The following is a 17,482-nucleotide window of genomic DNA, read 5'->3' as shown; positions in this document are numbered from 1 at the left end:
TATGCCTCTCTCCCCTCTCTTAGGATTTCCCCAAAATGCTCTAGTCTATCTGTCCTGAGTAGTGCAGGTCTCACCTACCTGCGTGTACTTGTGTCTCAGTCCTGGGCACACATCCTTGGGTTTAGGAGGTAGGGTGGGGTGGGGTGGGGTGGGGTGGGGGGTGCTGCCTTGTCCTTCTCCAGGTCTCAGACCCAGAGGGAGGCCTGGGACTCTTCAGTAAGGAGCTGCAAAGGTTGGGCTCCAAATCTCTCAGATGCAAAGCTGGCATACTCTTGCCAGCCCAGGCCCAGCTGCCGCTGGTTTAAGGAGCCAGGCAGGACTTGAGTGCAGGAGCTTGTGGTTTGAGAATGTTCCACGAGGGGGCTCCAGTGTCTCTAACTCGCGCCAGCTAGGTGCTGGCTTCGTGGTTTGAGAGCTGAAAGTCACATACCAGTCTCCCTTTCCCAGCCCTGAATCCCCACGATGGTGTGGAGAGTTGTGTGCACTTACGTGCAGAGCCTGGGAGTGTAGCAGCCAGCAAGATTATGCCTGGAAGATCTGGAGAGGAAGATGCCCACAAACAAGCAAATGAGAAAATGCCAGCTCAGGAGGGGCCCTGGGGGCCCCAAGATACAGTGCTATGGAGTTGGTGGAAGGGCTGCTTCAATGAGAACACCCTCTTTGAGGGTGTCACACATCCATGAAATCCACGGTAGTCTTTGTTTTTCAAGGCCAGTAGAATCTGACCTGCAGACCCAGTCCTAAGGAACTTGAGATAAGATCTATGCTGGCCTGTCCTTCAGATATCAGGTTCCCAGGGCCTGGGGGGACATGATGAGTATGATCAAGTATTTATCCTTCAGTCAGCTGACTGATCATCCTACAAAGATATCAATGAATAGACAAGGATAGATCCACCAATCCAGATCTGTCCCCCACCCCAGAAAGAGATTATAAAGAATTTGGATTTGGAATCTGAGATGTCCCAGGAAATCCAGTGATTTCCTCCTTCCCTTCCTCCCTGCCCCCCAGCCCCCGTGTAATCCGAGGTCTCTCTAGTTTTAGTTCAGACAATCAATCTTGGTCTTCAAATACCACACAGAAAATTCCAGAAATAAAGCATTCATCTTAATTTACATTCCGTTCTGAACAGTATGGACTAGTAGGCCATCCACTGCTCAGTTGGAAAACAACTCCTGTGTCTCGTGTATCCACGCTGTATGTGCTACTCCCCAGGAAATCACTCAGGCACCATCTCAGTTACCAGAAGGGCTGTCCCAGCACCACAGGGCTTGTGTTCCAGGAAACCTTATTTTACCTGCTGAGAGTGTTGACCGGTATAAAAAAGGCAAACTCGTTGGGAAGACTTTCTCCTGAGAAGAACAGTGCATCTATCTCTTCAATGGCATCTCCAACACCCTGGTGTCTCTCTCCACTGTAACCCAGGCTTCCTCTCCATAGCTTCATGGACTGCCCATGCAAAGGCTCCATGAACGAAACCTGTCCCTGCCACCCACACTGTCTGGTCTTCCAGGCTCTTCTCTGGCACTCGGTGCAAGCCTGCATGGTGCTCAGAAGCTGAGTGGGTGCTCTTCCAGAGAAAGGGCTCCCAAGTTTAGTCACGTGAGTTCTCATTGGCCTCTGCAACCGGAGAGCAGAACTTGGATGTGAGGGCCTGCAGAATGCAAGAGCTACCGCGTCGTGGAGAGGGGCCAGCAGGGTTGGGCAATAAGTACTATCTGAGATGGGGTGTATGGCTGGTTCTGTGTGTCAACCTGACACAAGCTAGAGCCATCCGAGAGAAAACAGCCTCAGTTGAGGAAATGTCTCCATGAGATAAGGTCAGAGCCCATTGTGGGTGGTGCCGGGTGGTCCTGGGTTCTATAAGAAAGCAGGCTGAGCAAGCCATGGAAAGCATGGCAGTAAATAGCACACTTCCATGACCTCTGCATCAGCTTCTGCCTTCAGGTTCCAACTATGATCTGGGTAGTGTATGCCAAATAAACCCTTTCCTCCCCAACCTGCTTTTTGGTCATGGTGCTTTGTCTCAGCAGCCGAAGCCCTAAGGCATGGGGACAGCCGGAAACTCTTCAAGATGCACACTCTGTCTACCATGCAGATGTGGCCTCTGTTTGCTCCAGCTCGGAGCTGGGAAGAGGCACCCCCCCAACCTCCAAAGACCCATCTCCTTCTCTCACCTGCACACCCCAGTAGCCCCTGGGATACCCCACAAATGCAATAATGTTTCAGTCCACAGCCACATCAATGTTTATTCATAATATGGATCCTAGTCTGTGACACTTCTCTGCCCTTTGCTTATGAGGTGGACCTAAGCAGAGACCCTCTCCACCTCTCTTCAGTCACCCCTGGTCCCCCACCCCTTCCAGCACCCAGGAGTCTTGTCTGCTTTTCCAGGACCAGCTGTTTAACCAGGAAGCGTAACACCCCTCCCCTCCCATAGGGCAGATGCTTCCACCGATGACAGCGTAACTATCATCTCAGCCAGGGCCTGGAGTTCAGCAAGAGGGGTTCTGGCCTTGGAATAGGCCCAGCAGCCCGCTGTCTGGGACTGGCTCCTTAATGATCCTTTGAATCTGTGGACAGAGGTCGAGAAGGTGAGAAGCCTCATCTCTCTGGCCCTCCTGGCAGCCTCTCTCCCCAAGCCAGTCACTCTCCTAAAAAGTTTTCCTGGAGGCTGGAGAGATGGCTCAGCCATTAAGAGCATTTTCTGTTTTTGCAGAGGATCTGGGTTCAGTTCCCACCTCCCACATGGCCACTTGCAACTCTACCTCCAGTTCCAAAAGGTCCAGTGCCTTGTTCTGGACTCCTTGGGCACTGCACACAGGATTTGCAAGACATACATACAGGCAACACACCCACATACATGAAGTAAAATAAAATCATTTTTAAAAGTATTCTGGGGCTGGACATGGAGGTGCATACCTTTAACGTAGCACTCGGGAGGCAGAGGCAAGCATATCTCTGATTTTGAAGCCAGCCTGATCTACAATTAGAGTTTCAGACCAGCCATGGTTATGTAGTAACCCCTGTCCTAAAATGTGGGGGGATCACCTGGGAATGGACTGAGGATATGACTCAGTGTATAAGTTGTGTACAAGTGCTAAGAGTCAAGTTCTGATGCCCAGAACCCACATAAACACTGGCTGGGCAGGGCCTGCTCTAATTCCAGTCTCTAAATCCCAGAACAAGCTATCTAGTGAGAAGCTATCCACATCCTCAAGCTCCAGGTTTGTATATATATATAAGGTGGAAGAGTGATCAAGCAAGGTTCTAGACATGAACCTCATGCCTCCACATGCATGCACACACACACATTCTCACCACATGCATGCAGATGTTCACGTACACCCACTCTGCACACAGGCACACAAAAATGGAAGAAAAGAAAAATGGCGTTTTAATCTACTTCTCGAAACACCTGCTTGGTTGAGCTCTGTTGCCTTGGACCACGAGTGGTGGACAGCGCTCCCTTGGGGTCTCTTCCTCTTCATCATTAAGCTTATCTTTCCCATCATGCCTTTAGGCCCTCTGCTCCTGCTCAGGTCCAAACTGTGCCCATCAACTCTCAACCCATTTACACGACTTCCTCTTGGACAGGAGTAATCAACCACATTAGCGTCATTGGTTAATCTCCAGAAAACCAGAGTGTGTATGTCATACGGCCACTGCCTCTACCCTGCTTTCAGGATGCTGGAAGGGGCCGTCTGCTGGTTACATTGCTCTGTTCTGTGATCCCTAATGTAACACCGCTGTTTCAGCCTGCCTGGCCCCTGGATGTTTTTCAGAAGCCTACAGAAATGATATTCCTCAGTAAGGCATAATGGTGCATATTTGTAATCCCAGTTCTCAGGAGGCTGAGGCAGGAGGAGTGCCATGAGTTTGAGGCCAGCCTGAGCTACAGAATAAGACTATCTCAAAGATGGAAAAACAAACAAACAAACAAACAAAAATAAAAAACAAAACAGAAAAACAAAACAAAACAAAAACCAGAAAAGGCCAGGCCCAGTGACGTGTGGCTCAGTGAGCACGGGCACTTGTCTTCAGACCTGATCTGTGTTCTGTCCTGGGAACCCATGTGGGTGAAGGAGAGAACTGACTCCCTCAAGTGAGCCTGTGCACATAAACACAAACAAAGACACACGTGCAGACACGCACACAGGCACACATGTATACACATGCTATCATGTGAATAAAATAAATTAAGATACCACCCTGGGTGGTGTTGGTGTATTTGGGAGGCAGAGGCGGGTGGATCTGAGCTGGAGACCACTTGATCTATAGAACCAGTTCCAGGACATCCAGGGCTACACAGAGAAACCCTGTCTCAAAAAAACAAAACAAAACAACAAAAACAACAACAAAAAACCAGCTGGGTGTAGTGGTGAGTGCCCGAAATCACCAGGGAGGCAGAGACATGAAGAGCAGAAGTTCAAACTCACCCTTAACTACACAGTGTGCCCAAGGTTAGCCTGGGACACAGGAGACCCTATATCAAAAGGAGAGGTATTTCTTCTATTCACAGAAGCCCAAAGGGCCCAATACCTCCTTGAACTGGGGGTGGGCAGCATCCCTCACAAGCTGCAGAATGAGCGATTCGCTGGTGGAGAGGAAAGCTCCACTCTGTCTCATACGGGTCAGTGCCACCAGCCGGTCAACCTGGCTGCAGGAGAAAGGGAGAGAGGGCGGGTGAGCATGCTGTGGTATACCTGACACATGGCAGGCGCCATCCCCAGACCCTCTCACCTTCGAGAAGAGCAGGCATCCACCACTACATGGACCTGCAGTCCCCGGTCAAGTAGGTCCAGAGCCGTGTTCTAAGGGCAGAGAGGTCAGGTCCAGACCCAGAGCACAAACAGGGCTCCCAGTGAGGGATTAGGGAGTCCAAGTCAGAACTGGGTACTGGGAATGAGGATGAGGGAGGCTCAGCCAGGGCCCCAGGGCAGGAAGGAGGGCCAGGAGATGAGGATGGGGAATCCAGGGGACAGGCAGGAAGGGTCTCACCAAGATGCAGGCTTGGGTCTCTATGCCACAAAGCAGCACAGACCGCAGCTGGGACCGACTATCCAGCTCCTTCTGTAAGGTGGGCACCATGCTGAAGCATGTCTTACTCACTGGCCGAATGCCCTGAGCGCCTAGCTCAGGAACTGTGGGGCCCAGGCCTTCTGGGTACTGCTCGGTCAGCAAGACGGGGACATCCAGCAGCCGGGCCACCTACATGGGAAAAGAGGCAAAGGGCTGGATCTCAGAATGAGGGACCGGATTCCTGGGTTCTGAGGGAAGAGGGCTTGGGCTAGAACCCCTGGGTCTTGAAAAAGAAGAGGGTGCTACATACCTTAAGCATTCGAGCAGCCACTGATACGATCTGTGGGAAGTAGGCTATGCTAGGACGAAACTTCTCCTGCATGTCACATAGGAACAGGATGGAGGACTCTGGGAGGATCCGACCCAGGCTAGCCCTGGCTGCTGCCATTTCCTAAGGCTGGACAGGGGGACAGCAGTCAGGGTCAGGTGAGGACTATAAAGGACTCAGTGAGGTGCTTAGTCAATGTGTGGTGTTGACACAGCACAACCATGTCAAGAGCCAAGCCCTCAGAATAATGGGAAATGGGAAAAGCTTTTGTCAAATCTGAGTGCGAATATTGACAATGTGTGCAGGAAGTGCCCACCATAGCTTTCTCCCTACCCCTGATATTTATAGCCTGCAGACTGCTCTCTACAGACACTGCTCCTACTAAGGTCAGCTAACCTGCCTCCTTGTTTATCCACAGGTAGTAAGTCTACCTCCCTGCTCAACTGTGTGGTGGTGGGAATGGGTTTGGCCCCCATCGATTCCTGTGTTTGAATGCTTGGCCCATAGGGAGTGTCACAATTAGGAGCTATGGCCTTGTTGGAGTAGGTGTGGCCTTACTGGGGGAAGCGTGTCACTATGAGGTCTCCTATACTCAAGCTAGTCTCCTCCTTGTTGCCGGCAGATCGAGATGTAGAACTCTCAGCTCCATCTCCAGCACCATGTCTGCCTGCATGTTTCCCGCCACGATGATAATGGACAGAACCTCTGAAGCTATAAGCCAGCTCCAATGAAATGTTTGCCTTTACAAGAGTTGCCCGTGGTCATGGTGTCTCTTCGCAGCAATAAAACACCAAGACTAACTGTAAATAAAAAATACACTGAGGTTGTGTGTGTGGAGGGTAAGGGGGACAGGGAGAGGAGTGGGGGAGGCGGGATGCTGCCATTTTCCTGAATGTGCGTTCCCATATCTTGCCTTTTCTTCATTCCCTCCCTGTCCTTGGGGCTATGCAGGATACAGCAGGGGATGAGGGTTAAGGGATTTGTCCAGGGTTCTCACACTTGGTTCTGTGGTCCAAGCACCCTGCATTCCTGCTCCCATCTCGATTGTACAATGTCAACAAGTAGTTGATTCACTTTCTATCTGTCACTAGTGGAGCTGACTCAGGCCTCCACCCCTGGGGAAACTAAGGCATGAGTAGTAAGGTCTAAGGTCATACAGATCTGGGACATTATCCTTGAGATAAAAAAGGGTCACGGGGTCTTGCTATTTAGGCCGTGGTGACCTTAAATTTAGATTGATGCCCTTCTGGACCAGCCTCCCAAGTGCTGGGCTAACAAGCATGTGCCACCATGTCAGGCTTTGAGACTTTTAAAACCTGGCTTTTTTAGAAAGGTCTCTGTTTACCTGTGTGTGGTAGTTTGAATATGTTTGGCCCAGAGAGTGGTGGATTAGGAGGTGTAGCCTTGAGGAGTGTGTGTGGCCTTGTGGGAGGAAGTGTGTCACTGTGGGGGTGGGCTTTGAGACCGTCCTCCTAGCTGCCTGGAAGTAAAGTCTTCTGAAGGCCTTCCAATCAAGATGTAGAGCTCTCAGCTCCTCCTGCTCCATGCCTGCCTGGATGCTGCCATGTTTCCTGCCTTGATGATAATGGACTGAACCTCTGAACCTGTAAGCCAGCCCCAATTAAATGTCCTTTATAAGAGTTGCCTTGGCCATGGTGTCTTTACAGCAGTGGAAACCCTAAGACACCACGTATAAAACACCACTGCTGAACTGCCTTCTGGGACTTGGGAAGAGCCTCACACACAGCATATTGCCCAGTTATAGAAACTAACGAAAACCCAATAGGCATTACAACTCTGGTGAGCCCCCAAAGTGCTATACTCAGGAAAAGGGCCCATAACAAAGGCCATGTGATGTATGAGTCTACTCAGTGGAATGCCCAGAATGGCCCAGCACTCAGGAGGCTGAGCCAGGGGGATCACTGAGTGTTCAAGGCCAGCCTGTGGCTAAAAAGAGAGTTCCAAATCAACCAGGACTATGGGATAAGACCTTATCTTTAAAAGCCAATGAAGGAGCTGGAGGGATGGCTCAGCAGTGACAAGCACTGTCTGCTCTTGCAGAGGACCTGGATTTGATTCCCAGCACCCTCCTGGCAGCTTACAACCATCTCTAACTTTAGTTCCAGGGCACTCGACGACCTCTTCTGGCCTCTGAAATGCCAGGCAACGATGCGGAGCACTGATATACACAAGGGTAAAATACCCATACACATAAAGTAAAGTAATAATTAAAAAAAAAAGATGTTGAAAATAGGAAATCAATAAAAAATGTAAAAATAAAATTTAAATTTAAATGGGCAGAGGGCATATTCATGTATTACTGTTAACCTCAGAACAGAGCGTTTTCATCAGGGCAAGTAGAAACCCTACATCCGTCCCTCCCTCCCTATCCCCTGGCTGTCTGTATCTGTGGCTTTGCTTGTTTTGGCCATTTATGTGTGTGTGTGTATGTGTGTGTGTCTGTGTGTGTGTGTGTGTGTGTGTGTCTGTGTGTCTGTCTCTGTGTGTGTGTGTCTGTGTCTGTGTGTCTGTGTGTGTGTGTGTCTGTCTGTGTGTGTCTGTCTGTGTATGTGTGTGTGTCTGTGTGTGTGTCTGTGTCTGTGTGTCTGTGTGTGTGTGTGTCTGTCTGTCTGTGTGTGTCTGTCTGTGTATGTGTGTCTGTCTGTCTGCCTGTGTGTGTCTGTCTGTGTATGTGTGTGTGTCTGTGTGTGTGTGTCTCTGTGTGTGTCTATCTGTGTGTGTGTGTGTGTGTGTCTGTCTGTGTGTGTGTGTCTCTGTGTGTGTGTGTGTGTGTGTGTCCCTGATCCTGTGCATGCATGTGTGGCCACAGGAGGATGTCCAGTATCCTTTTCTCTTGCTCTCCACCTTATGACCTTGGGCAAGGTCCTCACTAAACCAGAGTCACTCGGCACTCCATAGCTAGGGTCACAAAGCACATGCAACCATGACCAGCGTTTATATCAGCACTGGGAATTTGAACACACGCTGACTTTCTGTACGGTGTTCATGCATCTATGACACCTACTTCACTGAATGAGCCTTCTCCCCATAAGGTTAGTGAAGCCACCTGCCCAGTAACACTTTTGCAAGAGGAAAACCTATGTTCCAAAGGGGCCAGGACGTTCAACCTCACTTCCCCTGAATGGTGTCTGTCCACCCACACGGTCTGAGGCTTCACAGCCAATGGCATGTGTCAGCCATTGTTCCTAGGAGGCTGTGTTGTTGCTGGGTCCTCAAACTGCTGCACGACTTGAGGTTCCCACTGGGCTTTCTCTGCAGCTCTTTCCCACTGTGTGTGTGTGGATTTGTTTGTGCTCATTCATCATTTATTCATTCAGTGAGGTATGGAGACATTGGGACCTAACAGAGGAGACACTAGGAAGGTGGACACCTAACGGGGTGGGGGACACTGAGGGAGGTGGAGACATAATAGAAGGGACACTGAGGGAGGTAGAGACCCAACAGAGGGGACACTGAGGGAGGTGGACACCCAACAGAGGGGACACTGAGGAAGGTAGAGACACAGCAGAGGGGACACTGAGGGAGGTGGAGACACAGCAGAGGGGACACTGAGGGAGGTGGAGACACAGCAGAGGGGAACACTGAGGGAGGTGGAGACATAATAGAAGGGACACTGAGGGAGTGGAGACACAACAGGGGGGCACTGAGAGAGGTGGAGACCCAACAGAGGGGACACTGAGGGAGTGGAGACCCATCAGAGGGGACACTAGGGAGGTGGACACCCAAAAGAGGGGACACTGAGGGAGGTGGAGACACAACAGGGGGGGCACTGAGGGAGGAAGAGACCCAACAGAGGGGACACTGAGGGAGTGGAGACCCATCAGAGGGGACACTAGGGAGGTGGACACCCAAAAGAGCGGATACTAAAGAGGTGGACACCCAACAAAGGGGACACCAGGGAGGTTGACACCCAACAGAGGGAACACTCAGGGAGGTGGTGGTATTCAACAGACATTTTTTAAAAGCTATGTAGTAAGGACACCAATACTTTTTATTAGAAAAACTCAGGCCAGGAACATTGGCACAGGCCTTTGATCCCAGCACTCAGGAAGCAGAGATGGGTAGGTATATCTCAGCGAGTTTGAGATTGGCCTGATCTACGTAGTGAGTTCTACAACAGTCAGCCAGGGCTCCACAGAGAGAGACTGTCTTAGTTAGGGTGTTATCACTTTGAAGAGATACCATGACCAAGGCAACTCTTACAAAGGACAATCTTTCATTGGGGCTGGCTTACAGGTTCAGAGATTCAGTCCTTTATCATCCTGTCGGGAAGCATGGCAGCATGCAGACAGGTGTGGTGCTGGAGGAGGAGCTGAGAGTGCTATATATTTTTCCAAAGGCAACCAGGAGAAGGCTGTGTTCCAGGCAGCTAGGAGGAGGGTCTCAAAGCCCGCCCCCATAATGATACACTTCCTCCAGCAAGGTCACATCTCTAACAGTCTCACTCCTTTATGGGCCAAGCACATTTAAAAACCAGAGTAGGGGCTGGAGAGATGGCTCAGTGGGTAAGAGCACCGACTGCTCTTCCGAAGATCCTGAGTTTGAATCCCAGAAACCACAGCTGGGATTCAAACAACCACCCATAATGAGATCTGAGGCCCTCTTCAGGTGCATCTGAAATCAGTTACAGTGTATCTATGTATAATAATAAGTAAATCTTTGGGCCAGGGCAATCAGGGACTGAGCTAGCAGAGGTCCTAAATTCAATTCCCAACAACCAGATGAAGGCTCACAACCATCTGTACAGCTACAGTGTGTTCTCATATACATTAAATAAATAACTAACTAAATAAATAAATAAATCTTAAAAAAAAAAGAGTAGGGACTGGGATGTAGCTCAGTTGATGGAGTGCTGGCCTATCATACACAAAACCCTGGACTCGATCCCCAAACCTGTACAAACTGGGCATGGTGGTACATGCCTTCATCCTGGCACTACGGAGATGGAGGCAGGAGATGAGAAGACTTAGATTGTCTTCAGTTACATATTGAGTTTAAGGCCAGCCTGGATTCCATCAGACCCACTCTCACCTGACCCCCCTCCCAACCCCACCACACCCCGACCCATCAATGTGTTTATCGTAAGAAACACATTTTCTCGCCAGGCCTGGTGCTGCACCAAGCATGCAGACACATACTGACTCTTACTGACTTCTGGCATGAGTGCTGGGAATTCAAACTTCCTCACATTCGTGTGCAGGCATGTTACCTCCTGAGCAATCTCACAGCCTTAGGTAATGCGTTCTATCTGCAAAAGTGTCAGCTTTAGTCATGTGGACAGCAACTTAAAGGTGTGCACCAGCACTGCCTGGCTTTGTGGAATTGTTGTTATTTGTTTGTTTGTTTGGGGGGGGGCAGGGTTTCTCTGTGTAGCCCTGGCTGTTCTGGAACTCGTTCTGTAGACCAGGCTGGCCTTGACCTCAGAAATCCGCCTGCCTCTGCCTCCCAAGTGCTGGGATTAAAGGCATGCACCACCTGGAGCTATTTATTTATTTTAAAGACAAAGTCTCATTCTGTGCTACTGACTGGCTTCCAATGCTTGGCTCAGTCTCCTGAGTCCTGAGATTACAACCACGCACCACCATGCCCTGCACTGTTATTCTAATTTTACAGCAGGATTGCTTTCTTTCTTTCCTTCCTTCCTTCCTTCCTTCCTTCCTTCCTTCCTTCCTTCCTTCCTTCCTTCTTTTCCTCCTTCCTTTCTCTTCCTTCTTTTTTCTTTCTTTCCTTTTTTCTTTCTTTCTTTCCTTCTTCCTTCCTTCCTTTCTCTCTTTCTCTTCCTTCCTTCCTTCCTTTCTTCCTTCCTTCCTTCCTTCCTTTCTTCCTTCCTTTCTTTCAACTTCAGGCCAGCACTGCTCTACTAGAGGCCATGCTACCTCCCAGGACCTCAGAAGCAACACTGGCACTCCGAACCCCAGATGTCACTCGGGCCACCAAAATACCAGCGGTGACCTGAGGACTTGCAGGCCACCAGAACCACAAGCCACTCCAGCCTGAAGATCAGAAAGGAAACAGAAACCAAGGGGGAAAATATCCATCCAGCAAAGATAAACTCAGAAACTGGCACCTAAATAAACCTACAATTACCCTAAACCCAGATGCTTAGAGACCAGCATAAGAACACAGTCCACAAGAGTCAGGGCAATATGGCATTTCCAGAGCCCGAGTATCCTGCAGAGCAAGCCCTGGGCATCCTTCCTAACACAGCCAGAGCACCAGAAGATGAACTTAAATATAATCTTATGAAGATGATAGAGGCCCTTAAAGAGAAAATGGAATAAATCCCATAAAGGAATCCAGAAAAACCCAAACAAACAGGAGAAGAAAATAAAACTATCCAAGACCTGAAAATGGAAAGAGAAGCAATAAAGAAACACAAACTATGGGAATTCTGGAGATGGAAAACCTAGGTAAGTGAACAAGAACTATAGTATCACCAACAGAATGCAGGAGGTGGAAGAAAGAATCCCAGACATAGAAGACACACTAGAAGCCACTGATACATTGGTCAAAGAAAATGTCAAATCAAAAAAAAAAAAAAAAAATCCTGACACAAAACATCCAGGAAATCTGAGACATTATGAAAAGACCAAACCTAAGAATAAGAACAGAAAATAGTTTCAACAAAACCATAGGGAAAAAATTGTAACCTGTGGATCAGTGTGGGGCAGTGGTCTGCTCAGGCAACTTATGGCTTTGAGCCCTGGAGCCTTCGTGGGCAGTTTTCTGCTTGCAGGGACGGGAAGGAGCTTGGCCATAACTCCGGAGTATTTGGTTCCTGTTTCAGTCACAACCCCTCACAGCTGCCTCCCTCCCCGCAGGAGATGTGTGCTCTATCAGGCAGACAATGCCCCAAACTCCCAGCATTCTAGCTGGACCCTATCCCCAGTCATCTGACCACATCACAGCCAGGTATGCCACTGCTCCAAACAATAAAAGGGGTGGATTTGGGCGGTGGTGGTGCATACCTTTAATCCCAGCACTTGGGAGGCAGAGGCAGGCAGATTTCTGAGTTCGAGGCCAGCCTGGTCTACAGAGTGAGTTCCAGGACAGCCAGGGCTACACAGAGAAACCCTGTCTCGAAAAACCAAAACAAAAAAACAAAAAAACAAAAAAAACAAAATGGGGAGGGGGGGCAGATTGCCCCCTCCTCAGTATCTTGCTCTTTGTCTCTGCTCTCTCTCTCTTGCTCTTTGTTCCTCTCTTGCTTTTTTCTTCTCTCTCTTTCTCTCTCTCTCTCTCTCTCTCTCTCTCTCTCTCTCTCTCTCTCTGTCTCTGTCTCTCTCTCTCCCCTTCTCTTTTCCTCTCCTTTCCTTCTCTCCACTTGACCGGCCTATTTTATCCTTCCTACAATAAAATATCTCATTTATACATTGCCTCCTTTTTAACTAACATGCCATGCAGCACAGGCCATAGCACCAGAGAGAGAGAGAGAGAGAGAGAGAGAGAGAGAGAGAGAGAGAGAGAGAGAGAGAGGAGAGACGCAGGCTTCAACACCAGGCCCTGCTTTGGTACAACACCAACCTAAAGAAAAAGATGCCTATAAAAGCACAAGAAATGTACAGAAGAATAAATAGACTGGCCCAGAAAAGACAGTCCCCCACCACATAATAATCGAAACACTACACATACAGAACTAGAAAAGAACACTGAAAGCTGCAAGGGATAAAGGCCAACTAGCATATAAAGGTAGACTCTAAAAGCCAGAAGCGCCCTGAAGACCCTAAGAGACCACACATGCCAGCCCATACTACTACACACAGCAAAACTTTCAATCACTATAGATGGAGAAAACAAGATATTCTACAACAAAGTCAAATATAAACAATAACTATCCACAAATCCAGCCCTACAGAAGAGACTAGAAAGAAAACCTCCAACCCAAGAAGGTTAATGACACCCAACAAACACAGGAAATAACTTCTCAGCAGCAAAACCAAAGAAAGGAAACACACACATACGCACATACCACCACCACCACAACCAATAATAAAACTAACAGTCTCTAGTCATCTAAGGTCTCTGAACATCAGTGGACTCAATTCCCCAGTAAAAGACACAGGCTAACAGAACAGATGAAAAACATCTGTCCTGCAGAGTACAAGAAACACATCTCAGTAACAAAGAAAGTCATTATCGCAGAGTCAAGGCTTGAAAAAAAAGATTTTCCAAGCAAATGGAGACAAGAAGCAGGCTGGTGCAATGATTCTAATATTTAACAAAATAGATTACAAACCAAAATTAATAAAAAGAAATGGGGAAGGACATATCATACATCAAAGGAAAAAAAACCCACCAAAATAATACCTTAATTTTGGACATCTATGCCCCAAACTACATTTGTGAAAGAAACATTACTGAAGCTTAAATCACACATTGAACCCACACACATTAATACATTAACACACTCAATTGATGATAAAAGTCTTGGAGAGACTAGAGATACAAGGCACATACCTAAACATAATAGCGGTAGTTTACAGCAAGTCTATGGCCAATATCAAATTAGGTTGAAAAAACACAAAGCTATTCCACTAAAATCAGGAATAAGACAAGGCTGTCCATTGTTGACATATCTACTCACTACAGTACTTGAAGTTCTAGCTAGAGCAACAGACAACTGAAGGAAATAAAGGAGATATGAATTGGAAAGGAAGAATTCAAAGTACCACTATTGCAGATGATATAATAGTATACATAAGTGACCCCAAAAATTCTATCAGGGAATTCCTACACCTGATATGCCTTCAGCTAAGGGGCTGGATACAAGCTTAAATAAAAAAATAAAAAAATCAGTAGCCCTCCTTTATACAAATGATAAATGGGCTGAGAAAGAAATCAGGGGAAACAACACCCTTCACAATATAATATAAAATAATAATATAAAATATCTTGGTGCAGCTCTAACCAAGAAAGTGAAAGATCTATAGGATAAGAACTTCAAGTCGGCCAGGTGGTGGTGCATGCTTTTAATCCCAGCACTTGGGAGGCAGAGGCAGGTGGATTTCTGAGGTCGAGGCCAGCCTGATCTACAGAGTGAGTTCCAGGACAGCCAGGGCTATACAGAGAAACCCTGTCTCGAAAAAACAAAACAAAACAAAACAAAACAAAAGAACTTCAAGTCAGGGCTGGAGAGATGGCTCAGTGGTTAAGAGCACTGACTTCTCTTCCAGAGGTCCTGAGTTCAATTCCTCGCAACCACATGGTGGCTCACAACCATCTTTAATTGAATTTGATCCTCTCTTCTGGTGTGTCTGAAGACAGCTACAGTGTACTCATATAAACAAATAAATAAATTGAAGAAGACATCAGAAGACGGAGAGTTCCTCCATACTCGTGGATTGGCAGGATTAACATAGTAACAATGGCCATCCTACCAAATGCAATCTACAGATTCAATGCAATCCTCACCAAAATCCCAACACAATTCTTTACAGACCTTGAAAGAGTAATTCTCAACTTCATATGGAAAAACAAAAAACCCAGGAGAGCCAAAACAATCCTCAACAATAAAAGAACTTAAGGAGGAATCACTATCCTTGATCTCAAGCTGCACTACAGGACAATAGTAATAAAAACTGCACAGTGTTGTCATAAAAACAGACAACTTCATCAATGGAATGGAATTGAAGACCCAGATTTAAAACCATGCACCTATGGAAACTTGATTTTTGACAAAGAAGCCAAAACCATACAGTGGGAAAAGAAAACATCTTCAACAAATGGTGCTGGTCTAATTGAATGTCATCCTGGTCATGGATGGATCTCGAACACATGGGTGGAACTAGGAAAAAAAATAATAATCCTTAGCTAGGTATCCCAGATCCAGAAAGACAAACACAGTATGTACTCACTTCCATGTGGACATTAGTAAAAGATAGCCATGCTACAGTCCACAAACCCAGCGAGGCTAAGTAACAAGGAGGGCTCAAGGGGAAGCAAAATATCAAGGGGAGACTGGGGGTGGGCGGGGACAGGAACAGGGATCAGATGGAGAAGGATGCAGGGAGAGTGCATTGGGAGAGACAACTGGAACTGGGGGCATCTCAGGAACAAGCTAGAAACCTAGTGTGATGGAAACTCCGAGCAGTCTAGAAGGCTGAGCCTACCTAAGACTCCTAGCAAGCGGGGAATATGGAGCCTGAACCGGCCATCTCCTGTAATCAGGCAAGAGTTCCAGTGGAGGGATTGGGACATCAACCCAGCCACAAAACCTTTGACCTACAATTTGTCCTGCCCACAGATGTGTTGGGGTAAAGGTGGCCCAGAAATGATGGGAGTAACCAACCAATGACTGGCCCAGCTTGAGCGCCAAGCCACCGGAGGGAGCCCACCCCACTACCTGGAGGGCCACAACTGGGAGACTGGATAGCCCAGAGACCTAGAATAGAACCAAACTCCTGGCAGCAATAAATAAATATTTTTTTAAAAAAAAATTGAAATGATTCCTAATGATATCCTGCTATACTCATAGATTGGTGCTTGGCCCAACTGTCATCAGAGACACATTATCTAGCAACTGATGAAAAGAGTTGAAGAGACCCACAGCCAAAACTTCTGGGACAGAAAACAACTCGGGGAATCCTGCAGAAAAGTGGGGGGAAGGAAAGAAGCGGGAGTCAGAGAAGTCAAGGACACCACAAGACACCCCACAAGAATCAACTAACCTGGGTCCACAGGGGTTCACAGAGACTGAACCAGCAACCAGGGAGCCTGAATGAGACTGACCTAGGCCCTGTGCATATGTGTTTTGGTTGTATGTATAGCTTGGTCTTCCTGTGGGACTCCTAACAGTGGGGGCAGGGACTGTCTATGACTCTTTTCTGCTTTGGGGACCCTTTCCTCATACTGGGTTGCTTTGTCCAGCCTTAATCTAGGGGAGGTGCAGTTTGATATGATACGTTTGGTTGGTGTCTGAGGGCAGGCATACCCTTTTCAGAAAAGAAAGAAGAGTGGACGGGGTGGGGGGGGGTGTTGGCGAGGGAAAGAGAGGAAACTACAGTCGAGATGTGATATATGAGAGAATAAAAAAGAAAGAAAAAGTTCAGCCAGCTGGATATGATCTGAAGTCAAAACGGAACCTGGGTGAGAGTTGGAACAGAAAACAACCAATTTAAGAAAGACAATGAAAGAGTGGAGGTGGGGTGGGCGTGTAAAAAGTGAAGGGAGGTATCTAGACTGGAGAGAGATTTAGGGACATCGTGGGGGTTCTAGAAGGAGCCCTCAGCTCAGTAAAGGAAACCTGTCTTAGGCTGAGGTAAGTGACCTCCAGTGGCCAGATTGGGTATGAGGCTCCTTAATTGGGCAAGTGGTTAATGCACACCACCACTACAGGAGCCCAGATTTCCAAACTGTGTGACCCTGAGTGAGTTTTACTCGCTCTCTGCGACGCTTTTCTTCCTGGAAGAAATGGGCATGGGAATTGCCCACTCCCGGGGCTGATACAAAACTGAATTCTGGAGACGCTTCAAGTTCCTCCCTGATGTCCATCCTGAGACCAACTGGAGCCCCTCCTCAGCCGGACACCCCGCAAAGCTTCCGTTTCCCTCGTCTGTAAGGACCAGCAGTTGGACTTACCGGAGGTACTAGGTTTGAATCCAGCTAGCCCCTCCACTAGGTTCCTTCAGCGCACTCTCCCCCCCACTTGGACTGTCACTGGTTCCGGGCTGGGTCACCGTTTTGCCCGCTTTGGACACGTGGTCTGCGCCCCTTACGTGTCTGCCCCACCCTCCCGAGCAGGCCAATTCGCTTGCGTCTCGGCTGCGCTCTGTAAGGGGCGGGGCGGCTAAGGTGGTCAGTCGTCACGAGAATCTGATTGGTCCGCAGAAGCCTAAGGGGTGGAGAGATAGTGCATAAAACCAATGAAGAGTCGATGAGGGCGTGAGTGGCGGCCGCTGTTGAGCGCTCAGATTCTAACTGGGAATGAGGTTGCCAGGTTGCACTTTGCCTTCTCGCTGCGCAGCGCACGCCCTGCCCAGGCTAGTGGAAGATAGGAGTTACAACCTGGCACTCCTATCTGAGCTAAAGGTAATAGCACCTGCACCGTTGTGGGCTACACAGTGAAAGCCTGCTCCCCTGCTCCCCACAAAGAAAACTGGCTTGCAGGGTCCA

General features: G+C 48.3%; 1 protein-coding gene across 2 annotated transcripts; it reads right to left on the bottom strand.

Moving 5' to 3' along the window:
* Positions 1-2,223: 2,223 nt before the first annotated feature.
* On the bottom strand, positions 2,224-17,142 carry LOC116101570 (isochorismatase domain-containing protein 2A). Of its 2 annotated transcripts, none has more exons than XM_031385182.1 (6): positions 16,949-17,142; positions 5,333-5,479; positions 5,113-5,211; positions 4,744-4,814; positions 4,543-4,660; positions 2,224-2,573 (listed from the first exon to the last, which is right to left on the bottom strand). In XM_031385182.1, exons 2-6 carry the CDS (start codon positions 5,468-5,470, stop codon positions 2,496-2,498), a joined length of 504 nt encoding a protein of 167 aa, XP_031241042.1. In that variant the 5' UTR covers positions 5,471-5,479; positions 16,949-17,142; the 3' UTR covers positions 2,224-2,495. The 2 variants fall into 2 exon arrangements, with proteins under 2 accessions (XP_031241042.1, XP_031241041.1); XM_031385181.1 differs by having other exon boundaries at positions 5,002-5,211; positions 16,949-17,141.
* Between the last annotated feature and the right edge of the window lie 340 nt (positions 17,143-17,482).

This window comes from Mastomys coucha, unplaced genomic scaffold (genome assembly GCF_008632895.1).
Source record: "Mastomys coucha isolate ucsf_1 unplaced genomic scaffold, UCSF_Mcou_1 pScaffold21, whole genome shotgun sequence".
Classification (NCBI taxonomy): Eukaryota; Metazoa; Chordata; class Mammalia; order Rodentia; family Muridae; genus Mastomys; species Mastomys coucha.
The sequence above is the reverse complement of the archived record's forward strand: the minus strand, read 5'-3'. Positions and strand labels throughout refer to the sequence as shown.